This window comes from Eretmochelys imbricata, chromosome 1, assembly GCF_965152235.1.
Source record: "Eretmochelys imbricata isolate rEreImb1 chromosome 1, rEreImb1.hap1, whole genome shotgun sequence".
Lineage (NCBI taxonomy): Eukaryota > Metazoa > Chordata > Testudines > Cheloniidae > Eretmochelys > Eretmochelys imbricata.
In genome coordinates this window covers 149,042,670-149,070,223 of record NC_135572.1, presented here as the reverse complement: position 1 = coordinate 149,070,223, position 27,554 = coordinate 149,042,670, and the positions used below count along the sequence as shown (strand labels likewise).

At 41.4% G+C, this 27,554-nt stretch overlaps 1 protein-coding gene across 3 annotated transcripts in view; it reads left to right on the top strand.

The window, feature by feature from the left end:
• The window catches only part of DMD (dystrophin), a 1,498,644-nt gene that overhangs the window by 1,228,352 nt on the left and 242,738 nt on the right, over positions 1 to 27,554 (top strand). For all 3 annotated transcript variants that reach the window (XM_077807212.1, XM_077807209.1, XM_077807208.1), the window contains 2 exons: positions 2,281 to 2,401; positions 3,532 to 3,800. In XM_077807212.1, the coding sequence (XP_077663338.1) occupies positions 2,281 to 2,401; positions 3,532 to 3,800 (390 nt within the window). The remainder of the gene's footprint in view (positions 1 to 2,280; positions 2,402 to 3,531; positions 3,801 to 27,554) is intronic.

The window sequence follows — 27,554 nt, the reverse complement described above, 5'->3', positions numbered from 1 at the left end:
GACAAAATAGCATTGTTTCTCACTCATACAAATCAAAATGTCGGATTCTTAAAATAGTCAATATTAGAGTAAGCATAAGTCATAAAGATGCATCAGCAAGAAATTCCTGTAATTGACTCAACTTAGATGGTGGTATATTCAGAGAACAGCCCAAGTCCGTTAATGTCCATTGCGGAGTTCAACTTTAGTGACTATACCATGCACTTCAAGAAGGGACTCGACATTCTTCAAATAATTTTACTGATCTCAGTATCAAGGTCTCTTACAATAAGTTCTCATCCAATTCATTGGGAGTTCTCAAGTATTTTAAAAAAACAAAATAATGTAGTTAGTTATTTAGCTTTAAACAGTAGCTACTGTGTGCATGTTCGTAACTTACTTGACAAAAATGTCCCAAAATTGTTAACATGCCAACTTTTTCATCATGAACTGTAGCTGTGACTCTCATTAATAGTCACGGGAGGTGTTCATTTGGGGGCTCTGTGTATGACATTTAATTTCAAATGTAGTTCACAGTATAATCAGCTGATGACTTTAACCTTCAATTTCTGGGCTTTTTGTTTACTAATTTCTGTAATCATTTTAGTTAAACACATTATCAAAACTAGTTCTGACTGAATTTATTGTTTAAGTAACTCATATAATTCTTTGTAAAAAGTATTTCCTATTAACGTAAAAGCAAAACCTTCATAAGTAATGTGTGCTTTTGCCACTCATGACATACAGCTCTCCTCCTTGCAATAATTACACTAGTACTTTCCATGTGTTTTACAACAGCACGATACCGCATAAGAACTCTATAAATTAAGCTCTCGTTTATAGCCAAGACAGTTAAAACTTTGAAAGAAACCACCAGTGAATGCTCAGAGGTATAGTACAATACACAGTCAAAGTAATTCAAACACTCAGCCCATAGTCTAGATCTAGCCCACTAGATAGAATCATAGAATATCAGGGTTGGAAGGGACCCCTGAAGGTCATCTAGTCCAATGAAGGTCATCTAGTCCATGTACTTACATGGCCTGTGTGTTAGATTCAAATTCTGTGTAATCAAAACTTTCTTTAAAAGAAACAAACACAAAGTTTCTAGCTTTCATGGTTGAGAAGAAAACCTTCCAAATGTAAACCAGTGGAATGTTCCTGAGTCTGCTATGGAGAAATGTGTGCTCCACTACGTCTCATTCATTGGATTGGGTGTTAGCTCTGCAGCCTAATAACGGCACTTCTTAATGTCAACCTTAACTAATTGACGGCTGATCACATTAACAGATGAGATAAACAAGAGTGGTGGAAGTTGTTGGAGGGAAGAAAATGCAAAGAAAAGAAAGGAAGAGAAGATAGGAAAGGAAAGGGAGAGAAAAGCAAAGAAAGGATGGGAAAGAACAGAGGGAAAAAAGACAAAATAACAGTGGTCAAGAAGATGACCACATTTTCCCACTGAGTGATGTTAAGATTTTTAACAAATAACGATAAAAATAGGTAAAAGTGTTGTTACTGCATCAAGGACCATATTCTGCCCATGATCTCTGTATAAATCTCCCAAGGATAGTATTGGGAAATCTGCTGTGGGTTGATGCTAGCATGTATTCCTAGATTGGCCTCTGGACTTCAATTGAAAATGGAAGGTGATTTCCTCCTCTGCATGCATTTGACATTTCTGGAAGAGAGTATGAAAATAAGAAGAGCTTGCTCAGCATGCTGTGCATCTATTACATCTACCTCAGTACCAAAGGAGCACATGGTGGTTAAAGTGATGACACTGACTGTACCTCAGAACTATAGCCGTTTGTTACTTATTATAAAGCGTCAGTGTAGCAATATAAGTGCACTTCTTTTTTTCTGACGCAGCAGCAGTAGCAACAGTGATAGCTTGGATTTCCCATTACAGTCTGGAAATCTTTTGCCTCTCAGGCAGCATTAGCTGTGCCAGTGCTGTTCATTGCAAAGCCTGCTGAAGCCTTGTCCCTTCCAGCTAGGTTTCAGAGTTTGATTCTGACATTAGTCACAGAAGGGATCCCTTCACACAGTGAACAGCTTAATCAGCCTCTCCTTCCATTGTGCAACACTCTAAATGCTCATTGGCCCCTCAGAAAACAAATGTGGTTTCTGGTTAATCAAATGCCGACAACGATCTTCCATCTCATCTTGTTGATGCCTATTTGTAGTAATCCAGGTTGAAGATGATGCTGGAAATTTTATACTAAAGTTGACAGCACCGAGGACTAGCATTTAATATGGCTTTACATCCCCAATTTATATTATGTTTGTTTCGCTTCACAGGCCTTCAAGAGGGAGTTGAAAACTAAAGAACCTGTTATCATGAGTGCACTTGAGACCGTGCGAGTGTTCCTGGCAGAGCAGCCTCTGGAGGGACTGGAGAAGCTCTACCAGGAGCCTAGAGGTAGTTGAATGTAGAGCTATAATAACATATTGATAGAAGGATCAGTGATGATTGAAAGACCATAAATTCTTACTGCCACTGTCAGGGCAGCTCTTATATACTCCAAGCTGCATATCACTATCTCAGAACCTGAACTAAAAAAAGGATAGCTGAAACCAGGACTTAAAAGTCCTTCTGCACACTGTATAAATAAATGTGCATATTTAAAAGAAACACTGTGAAGAGTTCAAAACCTCTTGTGTGGATGTATAACTTATAGACCAATTTGTGATTCATAAATTTCAGTAGTTAACCTCTTAGAGATAGCAAAAAGAAAAGGAGTACTTGTGGCACCTTAGAGACTAACCAATTTATTTGAGCATAAGCTTTCCGATGAAGTGAGCTGGAGCTCACGAAAGCTTATGCTCAAATAAATTGGTTAGTCTCTAAGGTGCGACAAGTATTCCTTTTCTTTTTGTGAATACAGACTAACACGGCTGTTACTCTGAAACCTCTTAGAGATAGGAAATCCATGCCAATTTGAAAAGCTAGCCAAAGAAAATTACAGCTGACCATCCTGAAATTTATTTGGCTCAACATTTAGTATAAAATGCTCTAGAAAAAAGCAGATTGCTTAAATAGAAACTGTGTGTGTGCCAGGTACAACTCAAGATCTTTGCTTGATTCTTGTGGTCCCAGTTCAGCAAAGCTCTTAAACATGTTCTTAACTTTCAGGCAGACTTAAGCACATGCTTAAATTTAAGCATTTTCACAAGAGCTTTGCTGAATGAGAATGGACTTAAAGACTGCTCAGGTCTGTTTGAAAAGTAAGCGTGTACCTAAATTCTTTGTGGAATATGGACCCCTAACTGAATACTTAGAAAATTATTACACTGTGATATATAATAGGACTAGGATTTGTTGAGGGACCCCAAATTATTGTACATTAATAAAGTATATTTGATAGATGTCTCTGGGGTTGTGAATAGTTTTCTTGCTGTGCTTTTGAACATTTCAGTCTTGCTCCGACTAATAACTAATAAAAATAGTTATTTTCCTTATAAGATAAGGAATAACTAATAACTAATAAAATAGTTATTTTCCTTATAAGATAGAATATGCTCTAACGGCCTGTTGAACTTCACATTTAGAGCTGTCCCCTGAAGAAAGGGCCCAGAATGTCACGAAGCTCCTCCGAAGACAGGCAGATGAGGTCAAAACTGAATGGGATAAATTGAACCTGCATTCTACTGACTGGCAAAAGAAGATAGATGAGGCTCTTGAAAGACTACAGGAGCTCCAGGAGGCAATGGATGAACTGGACCTGAAGTTGCGCCAGGCTGAAGTGACCAAGGGTTCCTGGCAGCCAGTGGGGGATCTGCTAATTGACTCTCTGCAGGATTACCTAGAAAAAGTCAAGGTATCAGTGGGCTTTTACTTTTCAACATTTGTGGTAGAAAAATGTAATTGATCTTGTTTTGACTGTTATTCTCCTCAATCAAGAAACAACTTTTAAAATGAAGTGTTGGCTGATTTTAAAGAATTGCAACATTTAAAGAATGATCTAATTCCCCCAATGAAATCAATGTTAACATGGAGTTCCAATTAAAAGTATACATGAGTAATTTATGGCAAAAAATATAAGGATGTCTACTTATCCCCAGCATAGATACTATTAACCCAGGGAATTTAGTGTTAAGATTAAATTTAAAATAAATCCAGACTCGTTAAGGTATAGAATTGCAGTTAGGGCACCCAAACAAACTTAATTCTACCTCGTATTGTAGTCATGTAACCATACAATTAAGATTGTATAATTGTGTTTGTAACTCCACATTAGATTAAACTGCTTTTTAAAAAATAGATTTTTTTTCTCCCCCCACCCCCTATGATTTCATCACAGGGAAGGTATTCCCTGACCTGCCGTCCCTAATGAGTAGATCTGGTGAGTTAGGTTTTTTGTTTTGTTTTGTTTTTAAAATTAATACTTGGGAATTATGGTCAACGTGCAGAATGCTCTCTGGTAGAACATTATTTGTCAAACTGTGTTGAAGAGAAAAGTTTATTATGAAAAATAACAGGGGGAAAAAGCCATTAATCAGAAAAAAAAATCAATTCTAGCCAGTGCAAAAGATTTCCATAAGGGTTAAGTATATAAGAAATGTGAAGAGTCTGCAAGATTCTGTTGTTAAGATCATAGATGACAAATAAGAGGTCTGACACCTATTTTGTGTCTTAATGAATTTTTAACTACTTGTACAAAGTGAAACAGCTCCAACAGCAGAGACTGACTTGATAGGATACTCACTTGGGATGTGAGAATTCCAAATTCAACTCCTTGCACCAAATTAGGCAGAATAGGGGCTTGAACCTGAGTCATCCACGTCTTAGGTGAGTGTTCTGTCCACTTGGGTGGATCTCTTTCTGGGTTTGATCAGACATTCCGTCCTTGACCTGAGAAACCTTCCCAATGAAAGTTCCGTCAAAACTAAGAATTATGAGTCGATAGTTGCTTAAAAAAAAGTTTTGTCAAAAAATTCCTGACAAGATCTACTTGAAACCTATATATTAGCCCTAATTATAACATTTTTTATTCTATTATAACATTGGCTAAACTGCAAATGGAAAAACTGTGTGTACACATATGGGATTTCAAATCCTTTATAAGTGATAATATTTCAAACCCTGTGTGAGAGTTGTAGCACAGGTAAAATGCACTCCAGGCAGTGCATTTCTAAGCAATGATAATACTATTTGGGTGGTGTTACAAGGCACAAGGCCAAAGGCTGAGTAATGTTAACTACCTGAGAAGTGCAGTAATTGCCTCAGAATGCACTGCCAAGAGTGTTGTTATTGCTCTAAGGAAATAGAATTTCTACATGAATAGTGAAAGTAGATAGATGTGAGGATTTGCTGGGCAATGTAGTCATGGCTTTAACATAAATAACCGATGAGAAAGCTCCAGTTGTGTCTGCAGTTTAAAAGCCATTGTCATAAATTACTGAATGCATGATTGTTTGCTATTTTGTTGTAGCTGTGTTAGTCCCAGGATATTAGGCAGACAAGGTGTGTGAGTTAATATCTTTTATTGGACCAACTTCTGGTTTAACATATTGAGTTAAATATATATATATTTTTAAAATCACTTGGTTTTTTTAAGTATATGTTTTCAGAAGAAATAACTCAAGAAAAGCAGTTCTTCTAAATATAAGATGTACTAGCTTTAGGGATTCTTTAAGTTTGCATTTCAGTTTAAATATACACAATGTATGAACATTAGAGTTAGGTCAAAGAAGCCTTCAGTCCTGATCCTGCAAAATCAAGGCTTTGTCTACCCTACGCAACTTTTAGCGACACGGCTGTGCCGCTACAGTAAGAGAGAGCTCTCCTGCCGACAAAAAACTTCCACACCGAATGAAGGGCGGTAGCTTTGCCAGCAGGAGAGCACTCCTGCCAACAAAGCGCTGTTCACGCTGGCGCTTTTTGTCGGCAAAACTTTTGTCGTTCAGGGGGGTGGGTTTTTTTCCACACCTCTGCACAACAAAAGTTTCGTTGTTCCATTTCCAGTGTAGACAAAGCCTTATACTTGTGCTTAACTTTAAGCTGAGTAGCCCCATTGACTTGAAATGTACACATGCATAATAGATTGCAGGATCAAGACCTCAGTTTGTTGGGTTTTTGGTTTTTTTGGTTTTTCTATGTACAGGATTGATTTTATCAGGGGAGTATTGCAGGAAGATTAGAAACAAAAGGCTTTTTTAAGACCATATTTCTGTTGGGGAAAGCAGAGCAGTTTTGTTCTTTTCAATCTGAGGAAGTTTGGATATAAGACAAACTGGAATGGCTTAGGTTCTGCCAAACTCTGTCAGATTTTTACTCTATTGATTTTTAGTTTGTAAAACCAAACCCAGACCAGGGCAGTTCATCTCTGGTACCCTTTTCATCAGCTATCAGCAGTATTGGAGAGAGGTTAAGAGATTCCGGCTGATTTCTGTATATAGAGGGAAGAAAGAATGACTCAACAATAGAAGACTCTTCATGGGACAGAACACATGTTTTTTCTCTCCTAAAATACTACACAGTTATGTAAATACCTTTCAAGCACAGTAGTATATCCATTAAGTATCCAGAAGAAAAACATACTGTCACTTTGATGGGAAAATATTTAATAGTCCAATATCTGAAGTTTAAACGATGCAGTAAATATAAGGAAAAATCAAAAATGTACAAAGAAACACAGTCATAGATCTGTGTATGAAAATTCAAGGTGGTGTTGAACAAATGCCAGAATTCTACCTTAGATTATGCCATGGGTAAAAATTTCATCCAGTCCTTATTGCCAAATTATTCTGAGTGATCGGTACCCTGGTCAGACTAACCTGGGTGTGAACTGCAGCATTGCAAAGCCCTACCCATTTCCTGTGGCATCACTGTGGCTGCATTGACGCATGTGAGGCATGAAGGGCGTGTCTGCTCTACAAACTTTTGCTGCTGCCATTTACATCAGTATAAAAGCCACTGCAGTTGTTATATCGCTTGTGCACATGCATACATGGCTCCTTGCATCAGCGCTCTGCATACTCACCAGGAGTGCTTCTTTTGATGCACAGTACTGTGCACCATGGGTAGGTATCCCACTGTGCAACTCACCACTGTCCAGCACATTGTGTTTTGGGGAGTTTTGGCACAGCATAGCTGGGCAGAAACAAGTCACTTGGGTGACTGAGACTGTGGGGTCAAGCTCCCATCATGTAACTTTCTCCACCCCATAATGCCATCTCTAACCCGTAATTTTCATGTCTATTTTGAAAATCCAATGAACGCCCGCGGGACTTGTTGCAGTCCACCACCTCTGACAGAAGCGTGGAGCCTGCACAGCTCTGTGCTGTTGTCATGAGTGTTTCATAGATTCATAGATACTAAGGTCAGAAGGGACCACTATAATCATCTAGTCTGACCTCCTGCACAATGCAGGCCACAGAATCTCACCCACCCACTCCTGCGAAAAACCTCTCACCTATGTCTGAGCTATTGAAGTCCTCAAATCGTGGTTTAAAGACTTCAAGGAGCAGAGAATCCTCCAGCAAGTGACCCGTGCCCCATGCTACAGAGGAAGGCGAAAAACCTCCAGGGCCTCTTCTAATCTGCCCTGGAGGAAAATTCCTTCACGACCCCAAATATGGCGATCAGCTAAACCCTGAGCATATGGGCAAGATTCACCAGCCAGATACTACAGAAAATTCTTTCCTGGGTAACTCAGATCCCACCCCATCTAACATCCCATCACAGGCCATTAGGCCTATTTACCATGAATATTTAAAGATCAATTCATTACCAAAATCTTGTTATCCCATCATACCATCTCCTCCATAAACTTATTGAGTTTAATCTTAAAGCCAGTTCGATCTTTCGCCCCCACTGCTTCCCTTGGAAGGCTATTCCAAAACTTCACTCCTCTGATGGTTAGAAACCTTCATCTGATATCAATTCTAAACTTCCTGGTGGCCAGTTTATATCCATTTGTTCTTGTGTCCACATTGGTACTGAGCTTAAATAACTCCTCTCCCTCTCCGGTATTTATCCCTCTGATATATTTATAAAGAGCAATCATATCTCCCCTCAACCTTCTTTTAGTTAGGCTAAACAAGCCAAGCTCCTTGAGTCTCCTTTCATAAGACAAGTTTTCCATTCCTCGGATCATCCTAGTAGCCCTTTTTTGTACCTGTTCCAGTTTGAATTCATCCTTCTTAAACATGGGAGACCAGAACTGCACACAGTATTCCAGGTGAGGTCTCACCAGTGCCTTGTATAATGGTACTAACACCTCCTTATCGCTACTGGAAATACCTCACCTGATGCATCCCAAAACCGCATTAGCTATTTTCATGGCCATATCACATTGGCGGCTCATAGTCATCCTATGATCAACCATGATGCAAGCACAGGGTGCACAATCATCCAATACTTGCAGAGATACAAGAGCAGCTATGGAGAACATGATGATTTCATGGAGCACACTTTGCTGTGGGACATAGAAAGAACCAAATCAAGGTTGTCGGTGGTGGTCACAGAGTAACTGCAAATAGTGAGGCACTGAAGCAAGCATTGGCTGGTGAGACTGGTAACTGACTGGTAACGCAAGCTTGGATGATAAGTGAGCTGCAGTACTTCTGGATGCACCCACATTCCTTGATCTGTGTGCCCAGCTCACACCATCCCATCAGCTCAGGGACACCAAAATGAGAGCAGTACTGATGGTAGAGAACCGAGTGGCAATTACACTGTGGAAACATGGAATGCCAATTGCTACCAGTCCTTGGGAAATCATTTTGAAGTTGCAAAAGTGACAGTGGGAGCTGTCACAAGTCTCACACTGTCACACTGTCACAAGTGTGCAGGGCCATCAATCGTCACCTGCTACACAGGACTGTGACTCTTGGCAATGTGTAGGACATAATGGATGTATTGGCAGCAATGGGGTACCCAAATTCTGGGGTGGGTCTCTTTGTCTCTCCAGTTGAAGCTGTTCTGCTTTGTATAAAGAACTTGAATAGCCATTTGGCCAGAGACAGAATGGCTGGGAATGGGTCAAAAGTCTGGTGCTTAGGGCACTCGCCTGAGAGGGGGGGACACCCAAGTTCCAGTACCTTCTGCAATGACTATTTAATTATTTATACAAAGTGCAACAGCTTCAACAGGAGAGACTGGGAGAAACCCACCCAGAATACCCCATAGCCTGGTGGTTAGGGTACTCACCTGGTGTGGGGGAGACCTGGGTTCACGTCCCTACTCCTGAGCAGGGAATTGAACCTGGGTCTCCCATGCTCCTGGTGAGTGCCTCACGCATTGTGCTAAATGTTAGAAGAGGTGACATCAGCATCTTTTTCTCCTTTGGGAAAGTTTCAGAGTAGCAGCCGTGTTAGTCTGTATTCGCAAAAAGAAAAGGAGGACTTGTGGCACCTTAGAGACTAACCAATTTATTTGAGCATAAGCTTTGGTGAGCTTATGCTCAAATAAATTGGGTAGTCTCTAAGGTGCCACTAGTACTCCTTTCCTCTGGGAAGCTTACCCTTAATGCCCTTACCCAAATAAACTCAACCTTTTGTTCAACCCCAAATGAAATTTTTCCAACTGTTTTTTGATTCACCACTAATTCCAAAAAATATTGATTTCCATTTGACCCAAACCAATTTCTTTCTTATTTTTCATAACTGCGAACAAACTGAAAAATCCATTACTGGCACAGTAACCTGCCAGTGATTCATCGTATGGAAAAAAAGCTCTTGGTCTGTGCACTTCTGACTAAGAAATATCTGACAAGTGATATCTGGCAAAGTGGCCACCTTGGTCACATTCCTTTTCAAACCTCCACCAGAACAGCACTCACTGTGGGATTTCCAAACGTCAGCTGGTACCCAACTGAGCAATAACTCTCTGGGGAAGCCGACTTCCCCGTGGTGATTTCCATGGAAATCTTTTACATGGAAATGAGAGCTCTCAATCTCACAGTGAGGTTTGGGGGCTAGCTTCCTGCAGAGCAGGAGAAAAGCCTCATCCTTAATACAGGTTTCAGAGTAACAGCCGTGTTAGTCTGTATTCGCAAAAAGAAAAGGAGTACTTGTGGCACCTTAGAGACTAACCAATTTATTTGAGCATGAGCTTTCGTGAGCTACAGCTTACTTCATCGGATGCATCTGATCAAGTGAGCCGTAGCTCACGAAAGCTCATGCTCAAATAAATTGGTTAGTCTCTAAGGTGCCACAAGTACTCCTATCCTTAATACAGACACTGCTGTTCATCTCATGTCTTGAGAACAAGAGAGAGTGTTCATGGTTCAGACATAAAAACACCTCCATGTGGTGAACTTCATCAGAAAATACAGCATACTGCTGTCTTTGAACATTAATGAACTGCTCAGCTTGCTCTCTGGCTTTTCACACATACTCCATTGTCTTGCCAGTGTTGCCTTGTGACTGCTTTTCAAAGTGCCCCCTGAGGCCTTTTTCTGCAGAAAAAGGCTTCCATTTAGAGAAAAGAACTAGGAAATGGTGCCAGATCCAGGGGATTTATGGGATTTCCCCCAGGGAATTATGGGAGTTTGACAGTTTCTCCCATAATCCCCATAGGCTCCCAGAAAGCCTTTTGAAAATTGGAAGCCATTGTGTCAGGGAGCTGTACCAGTATTTGTGGATTAGGTATCCAGAAGGCAGTGCAGCTGCAATGTTGTTTATTGCATTAGTATGGATGTTACACCCAAAACAACAGGCTATTGTGAATGGACTGCACTGTTGATACTTACACCAGGGATATGCAGTCAGGTCAACCACCAGCAATGCAGCTGTCTGCTGTAAACAAATTAACAGCACAGACTTAAGAAACCCTGGGGAGATAGATCTCTTATCTGAAAGTTTTCAGGCAAGAACAAGAGAATGGTGCCAAAGGCAACTTCAGTTCCAAATGAAAGTGTCTGTCTCCAGTGTCATCAACTCAGGAATGCCCACCCACGGTATGCATCTGATGAAGTGAGCTGTAGCTCACGAAAGCTCATGCTCAAATAAATTGGTTAGTCTCTAAGGTGCCACAAGTACTCCTTTTCTTTTTGCGAATACAGACTAACACGGCTGTTACTCTGACACCCAACTGAAGGATAGGTGGTTTAGTCCTGTTTTCAAATAACTCCAATCTGTAGAGGAGTGCTTTGTTCTCCTCTCTCAGCTCATAGAGAGAGCAACTTGGGGATAGCTAACTGTGAAACAATGGTCAAAACTTCCTATTTAGTCAGATAAATCCTGTGCTTTCCTATCTATTTGTGAACTTACTTTGAAAACTATCAAGACTTCTTAAACTGGTTTTAGCTGCTGCATCTTCACTTTTAAACATTTGAATTAAGTAACTTTATAGCAGGAAACTCGCATATTGGATACAAAATATTGTTTTTAAAATTCTTAATGTAAAGAAACTCCTTGGAAAGTTTAGGTTTACTTTTAAGCCTTTTGTCTCTGCTATTTGTACAACTTGTGTTATACTAAACTAAACTATATACCAGCATGCATTAGAAATCAAATAAACTAAATAAGTAAATAGTAAAACCAAATAAACTAAAATATTGCTGGAATATTAGCCTCTAGCCAAATAAGAGCCACTAAGGCATCCATACACATGTCTGTTTTTACCTTCTTCCATCCTTTGGCACCCACCCAGGTTTTCTTGTTTTCTGAAATAAACTGTGCACTCTTTTCTTTTAAAAATGATGAAAATTATGATTATGAAATTGTGAAGCAAAGAGCACCAGCAAGAGACAGACATGCCCATCGTGTAAGGGCTTGGCTACACTTGCCAGTTACTGCACAGTAAAGGAGCCCCATGTGCACTAGCTCACTACCCATCCACACTGGCAAGGCACGTGGAGTGCTCTGACTCCGCAGCTAGAGCGCTCCTGGTACTCCACCTCGGAGAGTGGAATAACGTTTGCTGTGTCCCCGCTGGAGTGCCACAAGTGTGGACGAGGTGTTGCATTACTGCGCTCTGATCAGCCTCCAGAAACATCACATAATTCCCTTAAGTCAAGTGGCCACTCTTGTCATTGTTTTGAACTCGCTGTAGGAATGCGGATTAAAGCTCCATTTCTGAGAGCTGGCTGCTTATCTGCTCCGAGGCAAAGCAACCATTAGTGTGGAATGCTGTGTGTGTGTGTGAGAGAGAGAGGCAGAGGAGGAAGGGGGGTCTGCTGCTGTCTGAATTTACAAGACAGCATGCTGCCATGCTCTCAGCCCCCACAAAAACCCACTCTCTCTCCCACCACATACACACAACACACTTCCTGTTACACTCCACCCCACCCTTCCATTTGAAAAGCACGTTGGAGCCACTTGAATGCTGGGATAGCTACCACAATGCACTGCTCTCTGTGGCTGTTGCAAGAGCTGCTAATGTGGCCACGCCAGTGCGCTTGTAGTTGTCAGTGTGGACAGAGTGCAGCGCTTTCCCTACTGCGCTCTCCGAAGGCTGGTTTAACTCAAAGTGCTCTACATCTGCAAGTGTAGCCATGCCCTAAGTGTGTTTTCTCAACTTGGCAGCCAAGCCTGCATCACATATTGCTTAGTCCAGTCTTTCTGAAGCAGTGACTGATAATTGAGGCTAACTTCTGAGACATGTTCACTAGAGATTGTCTTCTTTTTTTTTTTTTTTTTTTTTTGTGAACTGAGCAGAATTTGCACTCGGATCTCTGCAGGTGAGAAATGTATTGAACTGCTTATCAGCTGTTCCTAAATGACTTTCTGTATCCATTTGATCTCCTTGTCCCTTGGACATCCCTCCTCTAACTGAGGTAAAAGCAAGACCTTCCTTAAAAGAATTTGCTAAATTTTAGCTGTGCTATTTTTGTCATGAGAGAAAGAAAATAAATAGACTTTGATAAATAAAAAGCCCTGTTGTGTACTGCAGTGAGCTTAAAGTGTCACCGAATTATTGCATGCAATTTAGTAGTTTGTTAAAAAAAAATGTATTCAGAGGCTACGGGAATTAAACATCAGTGACCTGATTCTGTTCTGAAGTAAGGGAAGCTGGAAGAGAATTCACTACTCATAAAAGTCTGCTGCATTTGACAATTTGTCATTCTGGTACAACTGCTGCTGAGAGACAGCTGTGCATCAGTGATGCAGTCCTTACTGTAAAAGGCAAAGATGGGATGGTTTTAGTAAAGCAGTCACCGCATGGTTCTGTTACGCAGTAGTTTGTGCTGGGAGGTGCTTACAATGTGGGTTCTGAGAGTAAAATCATTTCTGGGAACTCAGGGCCATACTCAGTGTTTTATAGTGTAAAGGTGCAGGAAGTATTTACCCCCAAACTGAGTTATCACAGGGCTGGTCTACACTACCTGGGGGGATCAATCTAAGTTACGCAACTTCAGCTGCAAGAATAACGTAGCTGAAGTCGACGTACTTAGATCTACATACCATGGTGTCTTCACTGCAGTGTGTTGATGGGAGACACTCTCCTGTCAATTCCCCTTGCGTGTCTCATTGAGGAATACTGGAGTCAATGCTAGAGTGATCGGCGGTCTATTTATCACGTCGATAGTAGACGTGATAAATTGACCCCCACTGGATCAATTGCTGCCCATCGATCTGGCCAGTAGTGTAGATAAGCCCTAAGTTAATACATAATCAAGCATTTTGTCATGAGGGGAAGAAATAATTTTGGGGGGGAGGAAGTCTATGGGCATAACTAGAACCACACATTAGCGTGATCAGAAAACTATGGATACTAGGACATATGCACCTCTGCCGTCAAAGGAGGATGGCAGAAGTGGTATTCCACAGGAGGAAGCCAATATTAAAATCCTATCAGAGCTCCAGAGCATTCTAGAAGTTGCTATTTGGGAGAGGTGCTTACTCAGCACCTCTCCTAACCAGCTATCCCTACCCAATTTTGGGGTTGCAATGGCCAGTCCAGACCGCTGCTGAAGCGGGGGTTGGGGATACATTGTAATGCTACTGTGCCATGGTCCTGTCCATTTCTATGCCACCAGGTGCTTGGAGTGAGGGTTCTGTCAGTGTAAACTAGGGAAATGGTGGAGTGAATCTGGCCCCTTCTGTTAGGCAAAATACAACAAATAGCATACTACAAATATGGCTAAATTGGTACAAGGGGGTCATGGAATATGGAAATTTCACAAAACTTTCCAAGCTTCCTGCCATTTGAGAGTCCCATCTACTTTCTTTATTTGCTGATAGGCTCTGTATGTTCAGACATCCAGAGAAACATTTACATGTTCCCACACTGAGGTGTGAACTTTGGCCAATAATAAGTTACTGCTGCTCAGAGCAGCATAAACATACTTTCAGGTTCTGAGGTAATTACTTTGATTTTCCATGATAGTATCCATTGTTCTTTGGCATCACCTAGATTCCTCTCTTGCTCTTCCAGAGCAATGCCCCCTCCTTTTTGGGAGTTTGCAGGTCTACAACAGGAAACGACTTGGGGATTTTTATTTATATATTTCTTTATTTTTTTTGTGGCAGCATAAAAGGTTGGTGTTTTTTGACTAGTAGAATTAGGAGGGAAAATTTTTAGTAAGGTACTACATTTTTTAGCATGCAAGTCAGGGGACCAAAGGATTCTGTAAGGGCTTGTCTACACTTGAAACGCTCCAGTACTTTAGTACTGTAGACACTCCCTACGCTGATGGGTCTCAGCCTCTCCAGAGGTAGTGCTGGTGTACTGGAGTATATTTTAGCAATTTGCAAGCATTATTTCTGAGTCAACCATCTCGCTGCAGATATTCCCCCTGCTATTATTCCTAGATTTTTAAGAAAGATATATGATACATATAGTTATAGGTAGAATATGAAATCAGCAGAAATCATTATTTGATTAGAAATTAAAAAGAAAAATAATGAGCTAGACAGCATATCCTAATGTAGTCATATTAAAATAATAATAATAATGAAAATATTGAAATACTTAATGAAAAGTTGTCATACTGTTAAGCAACAAGCTTAAATTGCATGCAATTCTCAAGATCACATTTCAATTATGTTTGTTTCCTTTTTAGAATATTAATAAAGTAATAGCCTTTCCTAATTTAAATAGAACACTGGTTTACTATTTCATTGCTGTAGTGCTTTTGGATTCTGCAGAAGAAACTTACAATAATTATTTCAGACATCTGCTTAGTATTCTTTGAAGTGCATAGAAGTTCTTTTTCAGTTTCATTTGAGCTCCAGCTGTCTGCACCAAAGTCTATAATCAATCTGAATTAAGTTGTCCTTCTTCCTTTAATATATCTCTTATTAAGTTCTGCACTGGCCTCTTAGTGAGTCTTACAGGCTAATTCATGTAGATTTGCCATTTTCTGCTAATTCATTTGTCAGCTTTCCAAAACCCAACTAAAAACAATTGGTGAGACAATTAGTAATGCTCTTCAGAACAACTTTTGCAGGAATGGAATACATTTGGACTTGATCAGATCTCTCCAAGTAACAAATATTTAGGGGAGGAAATGAACTGATGACATTTTACAAGGCTTTATTTTTAAATATAAATATGTATTACGATTTCTTCACTGTTCAATAAAATCAGGAGAGATTTTTCAATAACTAATATTCTTCAGCTGTTGCTTTATCAGCAAGATAATTATCATCGAAAATAGCAATGTTGCCAAATGGAACACAGATGAACTTTGTTTAAAGACAGAAGTCTCATTAGTATATCTAAATCCACTGGAACAATTTGAGACCCTGAAGATGTCTTTATTTATTATTGAACTTGTAACTTTAATTATGTCTCTTTGTGTATTTGGAGCTTTGCAGTGTTTACTGTGATTGAGTCTAATGAAAGCAGTAGCTGAAATATGTTGGATTTGTTATTGAATTAAGCTGGCTGTGCAGTTACCATGTCTCCTAAAAATCCAAGAATATTCAGCTAATCAGATCACTTAATTAGCTGAATCGTCTGCCATCCCATTGCTGTAAAGAGATGTCATTTTACTCAACAAAATGTTCAGTAGACTGCTCTGTTGTCACTGTTGGAGGCAAGTGGGATTTTCTTTAAGTTAACTTTTTTAAAAATATAAAATTTATTTAAAATCCTTGGGGGTACTTCATAATACGTTCATACCTGCTTATGATGACATCTCTTTAGTATCTTGATGGTTCTCAGTTTCTGTGAGATAAAAGCTCAGTTTTGCCTTGTGCTCTTTTGGTGTCATCCAAACAGCTAATGAATGAAATTCAGTTCTCAAATGAAAAGAAACATCATTAGAGTAGCCGTTATTTAACACTTGGGACGGTTGTAAATTTAATCATAGGAGGCTAAGTTGCTGTGGGGCTGTTGTTGCATAAATAATCGCAATGACTGGAGAGTATTATATGGCAATAAGCTGCAGTGTAACTGAGACAATGTTGTGTCTATAATGTAAATTATTATTGTTTTAATTGTATTGTAACATCAAAGCTACATGTTTCTCATCTAGTATGCAGTAGGTGTGCCATCCTTGTCGTTAATATGAATAGTTAATGGCAGCTAGTTTATGTATTTTTTCCACCATATTATATAATCCATTTTAAGCAGAAACCCTCATTGATTTCAATTAAAAAAAATCAGTGGCATAATATAGCCCTTTGGTTCCCTTATTTTCCTGGGAATACAAAGAAAGTGACTGGGCAGGAAGGGAAGGAAATGAAACAAATCTAATCAGACTAGTCCAGAAAATTAAAAATGCATTAATTTATATCAGTTGCGAGGACACACTCATTATTTTTGTAAAGGAATGTTAATGTTATCCCTCTAACAAATGACAACCAAAAATCCACTTTCTTTAATTTGTTCTATACGGAGAATCACCAAAGAGTATGTTGCTCTACAGGTCTGTTGTGTAAACCACCAGCAGTCTAGGAACATTTTTGTAAAAAAGAGCCCAGGGAGCGATTGCATTTTTCACATTTATATATCTGCCATTAACACCATTATTGGGCTTCATTTTGATGTGAGTACAGTAAGTGGCAGCTCAGTATAAAGGTTCTTAGGAGGCAAGTCTTCAGGAGTTACTGAGAGGTACTAGTTTGACTGAAGCTCAGCTGAGAGGAGAATGAGAATAAGTAGCTTAATATTAAAGAAATTATATTGCTAGGTGATCACATGGTAATGGTTTAGTGTTTAAAATAAAGTATTTCATACATTTTGTCACTTTTAACATAATTTTTGCCCCATAGTATTAGTTAGTGACATTAATATTTGCCTGTTCAGATAATGTAAAGTTCACCCCTGCATACCACATACGGCCTGGTACATGGCTTGAGTCCCACTTATGGGCATATGTGGATTTTTGGCACACACATTATTTATATATTTATTTAGATTTAACATTTAAAAAAAACAAATGCCCATACAAAACTCTTAGCATCCTGGCAATAATTAGACTTACAATAACTAATGTAATGTGTGATTCATTTCACCGTTATTTCTAATGACTTTTCCATTATATTTCATTCCCTCCTGTATGATAGCATGCTTTGGACTTTTCTGGATCAGCAGTTCTAGTGTTAAAGAAAAGCCTGGCAAGATAATGAATAAACAAACTAATTTGTTAATAAACACTTACCTATTAAATATTGAATTATTGTGCGTAAATATGGTAATTGACTCAAGAAAGGAACTGTTTTCCCTTCAGCAATGGTACTAGCCAAAATAGTGATTCTAAGTTAAATTAATTTAATTCTGTTTGATAGCCTGTAGGCTAAATAATTATATTAACCACTCCCTTGCAGTAAGAAACTAGGAATACAAAATCCAAAATGGGTTAGAAGAAGAAGAAAAAGGTGACCAGTGAAACACTAAAGGTTTGATAGCTTCAACCCTACATTTGTTGAACATGCTATTATTAGATCATCAGATGTAATTTAGAGCCAAATTTTTCCTTTGAATGGATACATCCTGCTGATTTCAAGGGAGCGCCACATGCGCATCTGAGAGCAGAATTTGGCACTTAAAAATCTTGGTACTTTCTGATGTAGGTTTCTGTTTGCATGCCAAGGGAATTGACTCATCCCATATAAAGATTCTGTGTGTCTTTTTATCTCTCTAAAGTTCAGCACAGAGGCCAGGACCAGATGAGTTTAAAAAGCTCGCTTTCTATTGGTTTACCTGGATTAACAGTGGAATTTGAGCTTTTAGAAGTAAATGTTAAACATTGGCATTAAAGTGTCTAAGTATAATATCTGGGGTACACTCAGGGGCTCTGACTTTTAATGTGGCTTCTTCTGTACATGTAAATGTTCTATTGAATTCAGATGTTTGGCATATGAGTACAGGCCATATAGGTACTACTGTGATAATCATAGAGGAAACATTAATGGGTACCAGACATTAAATGAGTCATGCTATTAAAATAATGTGAATCATTTTTAAATGTCTGTTTATCTCCTAACATCCTAAAAGTGTAAATATTCACTCCCCCAAAATATACTGAGGAAATGTTATAAAGTAGATTATATTAGCACTAAGAAAAGGAGTACTTGTGGCACCTTAGAGACTAACAAATTTATTTGAGCATAGGCTTTCGTGAGCTGTAGCTCACGAAAGCCTATGCTCAAATAAATTTGTTAGTCTCTAAGGTGCCACAAGTACTCCTTTCCTTTTTGCGAATACAGACTAACACGGCTGCTACTCTGAAACCTATATTAGCACTATTTTTATTTTAATATGGGACTATTTTATTGGCTAAAAGTACTCCTTTTCTAAGCCACAGATAGAGAATATATATAATCACGCAGTAATTATGGCAGAGATTCTGTGTTACATTGGTCGAGCCATGAGGTAATGCAGTTAGAGTATATGTACGTACAAACACTTCGGAAGCTGAATTAGGTAGAACAATGTAAAACTTTGGGATGTATTGATTAAATACAGTCACCTAAGTGTGACGGCTGCTGAGACATTTTGAAGTATATTAAAAGGACATACCAGAAGTGAAAATATAACCATAAAAGAGAGGGATAATGCTTATAGTTTTCTGTGGTGAGGCAATTTTCTTTCCACAAACAAAACAGCTTGTCAATACATTTTTTTTTTAAATGAATTCTTTTTTACAATTCTGACTCTCCTATTCTTGTAATTATTGTGGACTCTGGGGGACCATTTAGGTGTTGTACCTATCAAGTACGCAGATTCCGTAATGGTGATTTTACTACTTCATAGACAAGTCAATGAGTGAAATAAAATCAATTTATCAAAAGCGCATATGCTGGCACACAGGGACTGCATGAAGGAGGGAGTAGAATGAACATTAGGTTGTTTGGGATAGTTGAGCCAATGACAGATTGTGCTATATCTTCTCTCATTTTAATTATATGTATTGAAAGTTTAATAGAGTTTGATTTCATATTTAGTTTCAGATTAACCTATAATGCAGTTCAATATTATTATACTACTGTTTAGGAGTTCTTTGATAATCCTTCATATGTTCAAAACACTGTGTAGTCAAGAGCTAATTAATCCTCACAGTTCCCCTTAAGGTTGAGGGGGATGCATTATTATCCCCATTTCACAAATAGGGAAACTGAGTCAGAAAGCTGAAGTCTTCCAGCTGTCGCTTCCTTTCACATTATTTTTTTATTATTTATTTTTTGTTTAAAATTTTATTTCTTCTAGTTGACTTTAATTATTCGAGATACTGAGAGCCAAGAACTCTTTATTTTCGGTAGGATTTTATAGTTGTTCAGCTCCTCTTGGAATCAAAACCTATTATTACAGATAATTGGTTATGCTATGGAAGCAGCAGGGTAAGCTTTCCCACCCTTCCCTGACAGTATGCTTCAATACTAACCAGGTATAAGAGGATAGTTGAGGCTTCATACCTAATAAAATTCCCAGGGCAATGCTATAGCTGAAAAGGCTAATGAATCACTGAAGGTGTAAACAGGGAACTCAGAGGAATAGAGATGTGGTATTATCATTATATAGTACTAGTGAGACCATTACTGCAACAGAATTTCCAATTCCAATGTCTGCACTTCAAATGGGAGACGATTCAGGGACGAGCAGCAATTACGGTACAGGGACTGGAAAATTTATCTTATACAGAGACACTTAGAGCCTTCGATATATTTAGTTTATTGAAGAGAAATTTAAGAGGTGACTTGATCAAAGTCTGTAAGAATATACACAGGGAGAAGCTGTCTTATACTAGAGAGCTCTTTAATCTAACAAAGGCATAACAAGGGCAAATGGCTGAAAGTTGAAGAGAGAAAAATTCAAACTGGAATAGAGTGCATGCTTTTAACACTGAACGTAATTAATTAGCCATTGAAACATTACATGAAGTATTTAAAACAAGATTGTTTGTCTTTCTAAATGCTAAATATGCTTAAAGTCAGCTATAAGTTACTGTAAATCACTGGGTGAAATTCTAAATTCTTGGCCTCCTTGCAAAGACTGCCAATTATGAAGGTAAATATTATGAAACTTGTATGCATTAAAGTGAAGAGGAGTACTGGTATATACTGTGACAGGGTGGGGCCAGATGGCTACAGGAGAGTAACCGATGGCAGATATATTAGCCCCAGGGTAAGTAGGTCCCTCTTCCCTGGGTAAGGTAACAGGGAAGGTTCCAGAACAATCAGGAACCTTCTGGAGACAATTAAGACAGACAGGCTGATTAGAACACCTGCGGCCAATCAAGAAGCTGCTTGAATCAACTAAGGTAGGCTAATCGGGGCACCTGGGTTTAAAAAGGAGCTCACTTCAGTTTGTGGTGCGCATGTGAGGAGCTGGGAGCAAGAGGTGCTAGGAGATGAGAGTGAGAAAGCGGACTGTTGGAGGACTGAGGAGTACAAGCATTATCAGACACCAGGAGGAAGGTCCTATGGTGAGGATAAAGAAGGTGTTGGGAGGAGGCCATGGGGAAGTAGCCCAGGAAGTTACAGCTGTCACAAGCTGTTCCAGGAGGCACTCTAGACAGCTGCATTCCACAGGGCCCTGGGCTGGAACCCGGAGTAGAGGGTGGGCCTGGGTTCCCCCCAAACCTCCCAACTCCTGGTCAGACACAGTAGAAGTTGACCTGGACTGTGGGTTCACGAAAACGGCCAAACTGAGGGCTGCCATGAAGCTCCAAGGCAAGCAAATCCGCCAATAAGCGCAAGACCCACCAAGGTAGAGGAGGAACTTTTTCACAACTGGTGTCAGAAGTGGGATCTGGTGTGCACAGCGTGGCGGAAGAAGGAGGGTGTTTGGGGGGGGGAAAAAAGGGAGAGGGTTTATTATTTTTTTTCACTACAATGGAAGACGTAATGCGGGCACTGATACAAGCCACGGCTGCCCAGCAGGAGGCAGTGTGGCTACAGCAAGAGACTAATCGCCTGTTGATGGACCAGGTTGCTCAAGACCAGGCTATGTTGCGGGAACTGGTAAACCAGATAAAGGCCCTTACAGAGCTGAACCGCGGCCATGATGGGATGCAGATCATGTGGGCCAGCAATTGGCTGCAGAAAATGATGCGGGAGGATGATGTAGAGCCATACCTCCTGGCCTTTGAGAGGACAGCTCTGTGGGAGGCTTGGCCCCGAGAATAGTGGTCTGGCATCCTCGCTCCATTCCTGTGTGGGGAGGCCCAGAAGGCTACTCTGATTTGCCTGAAGAGGCTGCGGCACACTACCCCCAGCTGAAAGCAGAGATCTTGCCAGATCTCGGGTAATGACCGCAGTGCGGGCCCAGCAATATCATGAGTGGAGGTACCAGGAAAACAAAACCCCGCGGTCCCAATTATATGACCTCATCCATCTCGCACGAAAGTGGTTACGAACTAAGTCCCGGAGTCCGGAGGAGATACTAGAGGTTCTTGTCATCGACCGGTACATGAGAGGACTACCGCCAGACCTTTGCACCTGGGTAAGCCAGAACGAACCCTCCACATACGACGAGGTTGTCACGCTGGTAGAAAGGCGAAGGACAGCGAGGGAGCTGACCCGACCAGTTAAGGAAGAAGCACCCCAAGTTAAACTAGCAGCACCAAGCTCTAGAGCTCGGGTGACTAGGCCACCAGGAGAGCCCCGGTGGGAAAAGAGAGGGGCTGAAGGCCCACCAGAAGCCACAAAGAGTCGGAGCACCGCGGGGGAAGAGGATCGTGATGTTAGACTGCGCAAACCAAGAGACCGGGGAATGCCTAGAGCTGCATACAGATGTTACGCCTGCAGGGAGTGGGGACACATAGCTGCACAGTGTCCCAATGCCAAGGAGCCTATGCAGTGTAACCTGGGGAATTGGGCAGACCCATGCTCCCTAATCCACCTTGTGGGAGTCTCACTAACCCCACATATGTACACCAGACCAGTGAAGCTAAATGGGGTAGAGACCACAGCACTGGTTGATTCGGGGAGTGCTATCACACTTGTCTCAGGGAAGCTCGTGAAGTGTAGTCAGCTGCTGTGGGCTAAGCGTACGGGGATAACATGCGTCCATAGGATGGACAGTTGGTTATTACCCCACCATCCCAGTAAAAATCGAGATTCAGGGGAACACTACTGAGGTAGCAGCAGGTGTAGTCCCTAAACTCCCATACCCAGTGCTCATAGGGAGGGACTTCCCAGGGTTTGAAGACTTACTCCTGGTAGGGGAATTGGAGAAAGTAGTGAGGCATCCACAGGAGACTGTCAACCCCCAACCTTCTCTGAAATATCCCCAGATTTGTTCTCCACTCCCAGACAGCGTAGAAAGATGAAAAGGGAAAGAAGGGCAGCTAAGGCCTTGGGAACCCGAATACTGGCCCAAAGCCAGAGGGTCGCTCTCGTAGGTAGGCAGACCCGAGCAGCTGAAAAGGAGGCCACCCAGGAGGGAGAAGCACCCGAATCTGACCCACACCCTAATGCCTCTGAACCAGTAGAGGCAACAGAGACTGGCCCCCCCTAGATCTCAGGCAGATTAGCCCCGGGAGAGGAAATTTTGGACAGGACCAGGCTGAAGACCCAAGGTACGACAACATTAGGAAGGAGGTGACTGAAATAGATGGGGTCCCCGTGGAAGGGAAAATCCAGGGACCAGGACCCTACTTCATAATGAAGAAGAATCTCTTATACTGGGTTGCATCAGTACAGGGGCAGAAGGTACAGCAGATCCTAGTACCTCAAAAACATCAGAATGCTGTATTAAGTCTGGCCCATAGTCATCTTTCTGGGGGGCATTTGGGGGTAGAGAAGACCTTGGCTCAGGTCCCGCAACGATTCTTCTGGCCGGAGTACATGAAGTGCAGAGGTACTGTGCGTCCTGTCCGGAGTGTCAGCTGCACAGTCCCCTTCCGCACTTGAGGGCACTGTTAGTACCCCTTCCCATCATAGAGGTCCCCTTCGAGCGAATAGCCACGGACCTAGTGGGACCCCTGGAGAAGACAGCTCGGGGCCACCAATATATACTTGTCGTTCTGGATTATGCTACTCGCTACCCAGAAGCCGTCCCCCTGTGGAACACGGCCTCTAAAATGATAGCTAAAGAGTTGGTGGGGATCTTTGTCCGAGTGGGGCTACCAAAGGAGATATTAACAGACCAAAGTACCCCATTTATGTCAAAGCTAATGAAGGACCTCTGTACGCTGCTCCGTATACATACCCTGAGAACTTCAGTCTATCATCCGCAGACCGATGGGCTGGTAGAAAAGTTTAACCGAACCCTCAAGGCAATGATAAGGAAAGTGGTAAGTCAGGACCCTACTACCCTACCTTATGTTTGAAATCCGGGAGGTACCTCAGGCCTCAACTGGGTTTTCCCCCTTTGAATTATTATACGTACGCCACCCCCATGGCATGCTAGATATTGCAAAAGAAATCTGGGAAGAGGAACCCAATGAGGAACATTTGGAAAAGGCGCAGGAGGCCCAGCGAACCCATTACAATCGCCAGGCAAAAGTCCAACAGTTCCAACCAGGGGATCGGGTGATGATGTTGGTACCCACAGCAGAAAGCAAGCTTTTGGCCCAATGGCAGGGGCCCTATGAGGTGGTTGAACCCCTGGGGGAGTAACCTACAAGGTGCGGCAGCCAGGACGCTGGAAACAAGAACAAATTTATCACATTAACCTCTTAAAGCCTTGGCACCAGTGAGAGGCATGTGTAGTGGCTCAAGAGACCCCGAACCAGGGATATAACGTGCAGGAGCAGATCAGGATAGCCACTGATCTGACGCCAAACCAGAAGAAGGAGGTAACTGAGATGATCAACCGATACCAGGATGTGTTTTCAACCAAACCAGGTTGGACCACCGAAGCATATCACCACATTATCACAGACCCTGGAGCAAAGGTAATTTTAAGGCCCTATCGGGTCCCAGCAGCAAAAAGGGAGGAGATCAAGGCAGAGGTAAAAAGGATGTTGGAGCTGGGAGTCATTGAAGAGTCCTACAGTCAGTGGTCAAGCCCCATTGCGTTGGTGCCCAAACCCGATGGCACCACTAGGTTTTGTAATGACTTTCGTTGTCTGAATGAGAGATCCAAATTCGATGCATACCCCAAATCCCATATCGATGAGTTAGTTGACCGCCCAGGCAATGCCCAATTTTTTACCACCCTTGATTTAACAAAGGGATACTGGCAGATTCCCCTTGCCAAAGATGTGAAAGAAAAGACTGCATTCTCTACACCAGAGGGTCTGTTTCAATATATTGTTCTTCCTTTTGGACTGCATGGGGCACCTGCCACCTTCCAGCGTCTTATGGACAAGCTCCTATGGCCCCATACCAGTTATGCAGCGGCATACCTGGATGATGTGGTTATTCACACCCCCGACTGGGAAACCCACTTAGGGAAGGTGGAAGCAGTTCTGGACACGCTAAGACAGGCTGGCCTCACAGCCAACCCAGCCAAGTGTGCTATAGGGCTAGCTGAGGCTAAATACCTTGGCTGTATTGTTGGAAGGGGCATGGTCAAGCCCCAACTAAACAAACTAGAGGCTATCTAAAATTGGCCTTGGCCGAATCGGAAAAAGCAAGTCCGGGCATTCCTGGGTGTGGTGGGGTACTACCGATGATTTATTCCCCATTTTGCTACCAGAGCGAGTCCCCTGACAGACCTGATAAAAGACATGATGCCAGACATGGTGAAGTGGACAGATGATGCAGAGAAAGCATTCATGGATGTACAGACAGCCCTCTGCAGTAACCCCGTGCTTATAGCCCCAGACTTCAACAAAGAATTCATTTTACAAACAGATGCATGTGAAGTAGGATTGGGAGCTGTCCTCTCGCAGATGGTCGGAGATGGAGAACACCCAATCCTCTACCTCAGCAGGAAACTCCTCCCAAGACAGCAGAAGTATGCCGTGGTTGAAAGAGAGTGTCTAGCTGTGAAATGGGCCATGGAAACACTACGTTATTACCTTCTGGGACGACGGTTTACCCTTGTGACCGACCATGCACCCCTCCAGTGGATGCAGCGAAATAAAGAGAAGAACGCAAGGGTGACCAGATGGTTCCTGTCCCTACAACATTTCCAATTCACAGGCCTGGAAGCCACCATGGCAATGCAGATGGCTTGTCACGAGTACACTGCCTGATGTCCCAAGTTGCCCAACCCTGTAGTGTTGAGCGGGGGGGAGGGGGTGTATGTGACAGGGTCGGGCCAGATGGCTACAGGAGAGTAACAGATGGCAGATATATTAGCCCCAGGGTAAGTAGGTCCCTTTTCCCTGGGTAAGGTAACAGGGAAGGTTTCAGAACAATCAGGAACCTTCTGGAGACAAGACAGACAGGCTGATTAGAACACCTGCAGCCAATCAAGAAGCTGCTTGAATCAATTAAGGCAGGCTAATCAGGGCACCTGGGTTTAAAAAGGAGCTCACTTCAGTTTGTGGTGCGCATGTGAGGAGCTGGGAGCAAGAGGCGCTAGGAGCTGAGAGTGAGAATGCGGACTTTTGGAGGACTGAGGATTACAAGCATTATCAGACACCAGGAGGAAGGTCCTATGGTGAGGATAAAGAAGGTGTTGGGAGGAGGCCATGGGGAAGTAGTCCAGGGAGTTGTAGCTGTCACAAGCTGTTCCAGGAGGCACTCTAGACAGCTGCATTCCACAGGGCCCTGGACTGCAACCCGGAGTAGAGGGCAGGCCCACGTTCCCCCCAAACTTCCCAACTCCTGGTCAGACACAGGAGGAGTTGACCTGGACTGTGGGTTCACGAAAACGGCCAAACTGAGGGCTGCCGTAAAGCTCCAAGGCGAGCAAATCTGCCAATAAGTGCAAGCCCCACCAAGGTAGAGCAGGAACTTTGTCACAATGCTAAATAAGTACTAAACTTGATCTTTTGGGTTGGAGAGGGAATAAAATATTTCTTTTAAGGTTCCTCATCTCTGCACACTTTTTATTATAAAGATTAAGAAGAGGTGTACACGGTTGTTTTCTAAATTGTCTTGCGGTTGGCTGAGTGTCAGAATATGTGTTAGGTCTTAATGGAATCTGACCTGGCTTTTCTGCGGCCATGAAAAGAATTCTGAATTTTCCTTCTGGCAATCAGAATACCATGTCTGCTTCCTAAAAATTTGAGGTATTTTGTAATATCATGATACAGCTGCTGCAACCTTGCTGTTTTTAAAATTACTTTTTTTGTCTGTGAAATACTACACGCAGGTAGAATGGCTTTAGAACTCTGACTACTGCATTACAGCATATCAGGGATTTACTTTGTAGTAGCTATTTTATCAGGGTAATAAGAACTCCTCTGAGTCTTTATTGCCTGAAAGTGCTTATGGAAAGAAACACAAATTACTTGTTACTTTTATGTTTGCATATATTAAATATGCATTGTTACATGTTTAATGCATGTACCAACCACAGCAATTAGTTGTTGAAAAGAAACAATTTGTTGTTAATAAAATAAAACAGATAGGTTTGATTTAGGCTTAGAGCTTGATCCTTCTCTTATTCAAGTCAATGGAAAACTTCCTAGCCATTTTAATGATGTCAAGTTAAGCCCTTATTTAGAGAAGTTTCCTTTGCAAAGACTCCAGTGTTTCTTCTGAGTGCCTGGCATGAACATATGTAAACTTTCTAACTACATTTTCAAATGGCTGGTAAATTACTTGAAATTCCTAGTCTCTTCATCTTTTCCTCATTTGGCTGGCTTCTTGATCAAACAAACAGCGATGGCATTTTGATTTATCTGGTTAAATCAGTGAGAAGCTATTCACTAGTACTTGAACAGCTCTAAGCTTGGCCATTTCATGGCTGTTTTTGTCATAACAGGATGAGATATGAGCTGAATCTGGTTGGGGTTTTTTTTCTGCATGGATGTACCCAGATATGTTAGGATAATTACTTGGCAGTAGCATAGACTGTACGTATGCAGGAAGGTGGGGGAATGCAGAATTGCATATCAAGTCTTGATCAAAAATGCCAAGAGATTTATAACAGTTATAGTGCTCTCCAAGTGAAATGTATTTCAAGCTATACACCCCTATTAATGTGCTGCTTCTAACACCTGTCAAAATCCCCTTTTTCCTTCTAAATTTCACACCACTCCAAATTTTGCCTTTTCTTCTTTTTTGGAGGATGAGAGAAGAAGCTGAAAATGAATATGTGGAACTAACATACTCATTTCATTTATACTGTTGAACAGTTTACGTTCCAGAAACACATATTTAGGTAAATATTTAGTGTAATTTTTCAAAACTTTATAAAGAAAAGAGCATTTGAAAAGACTTAA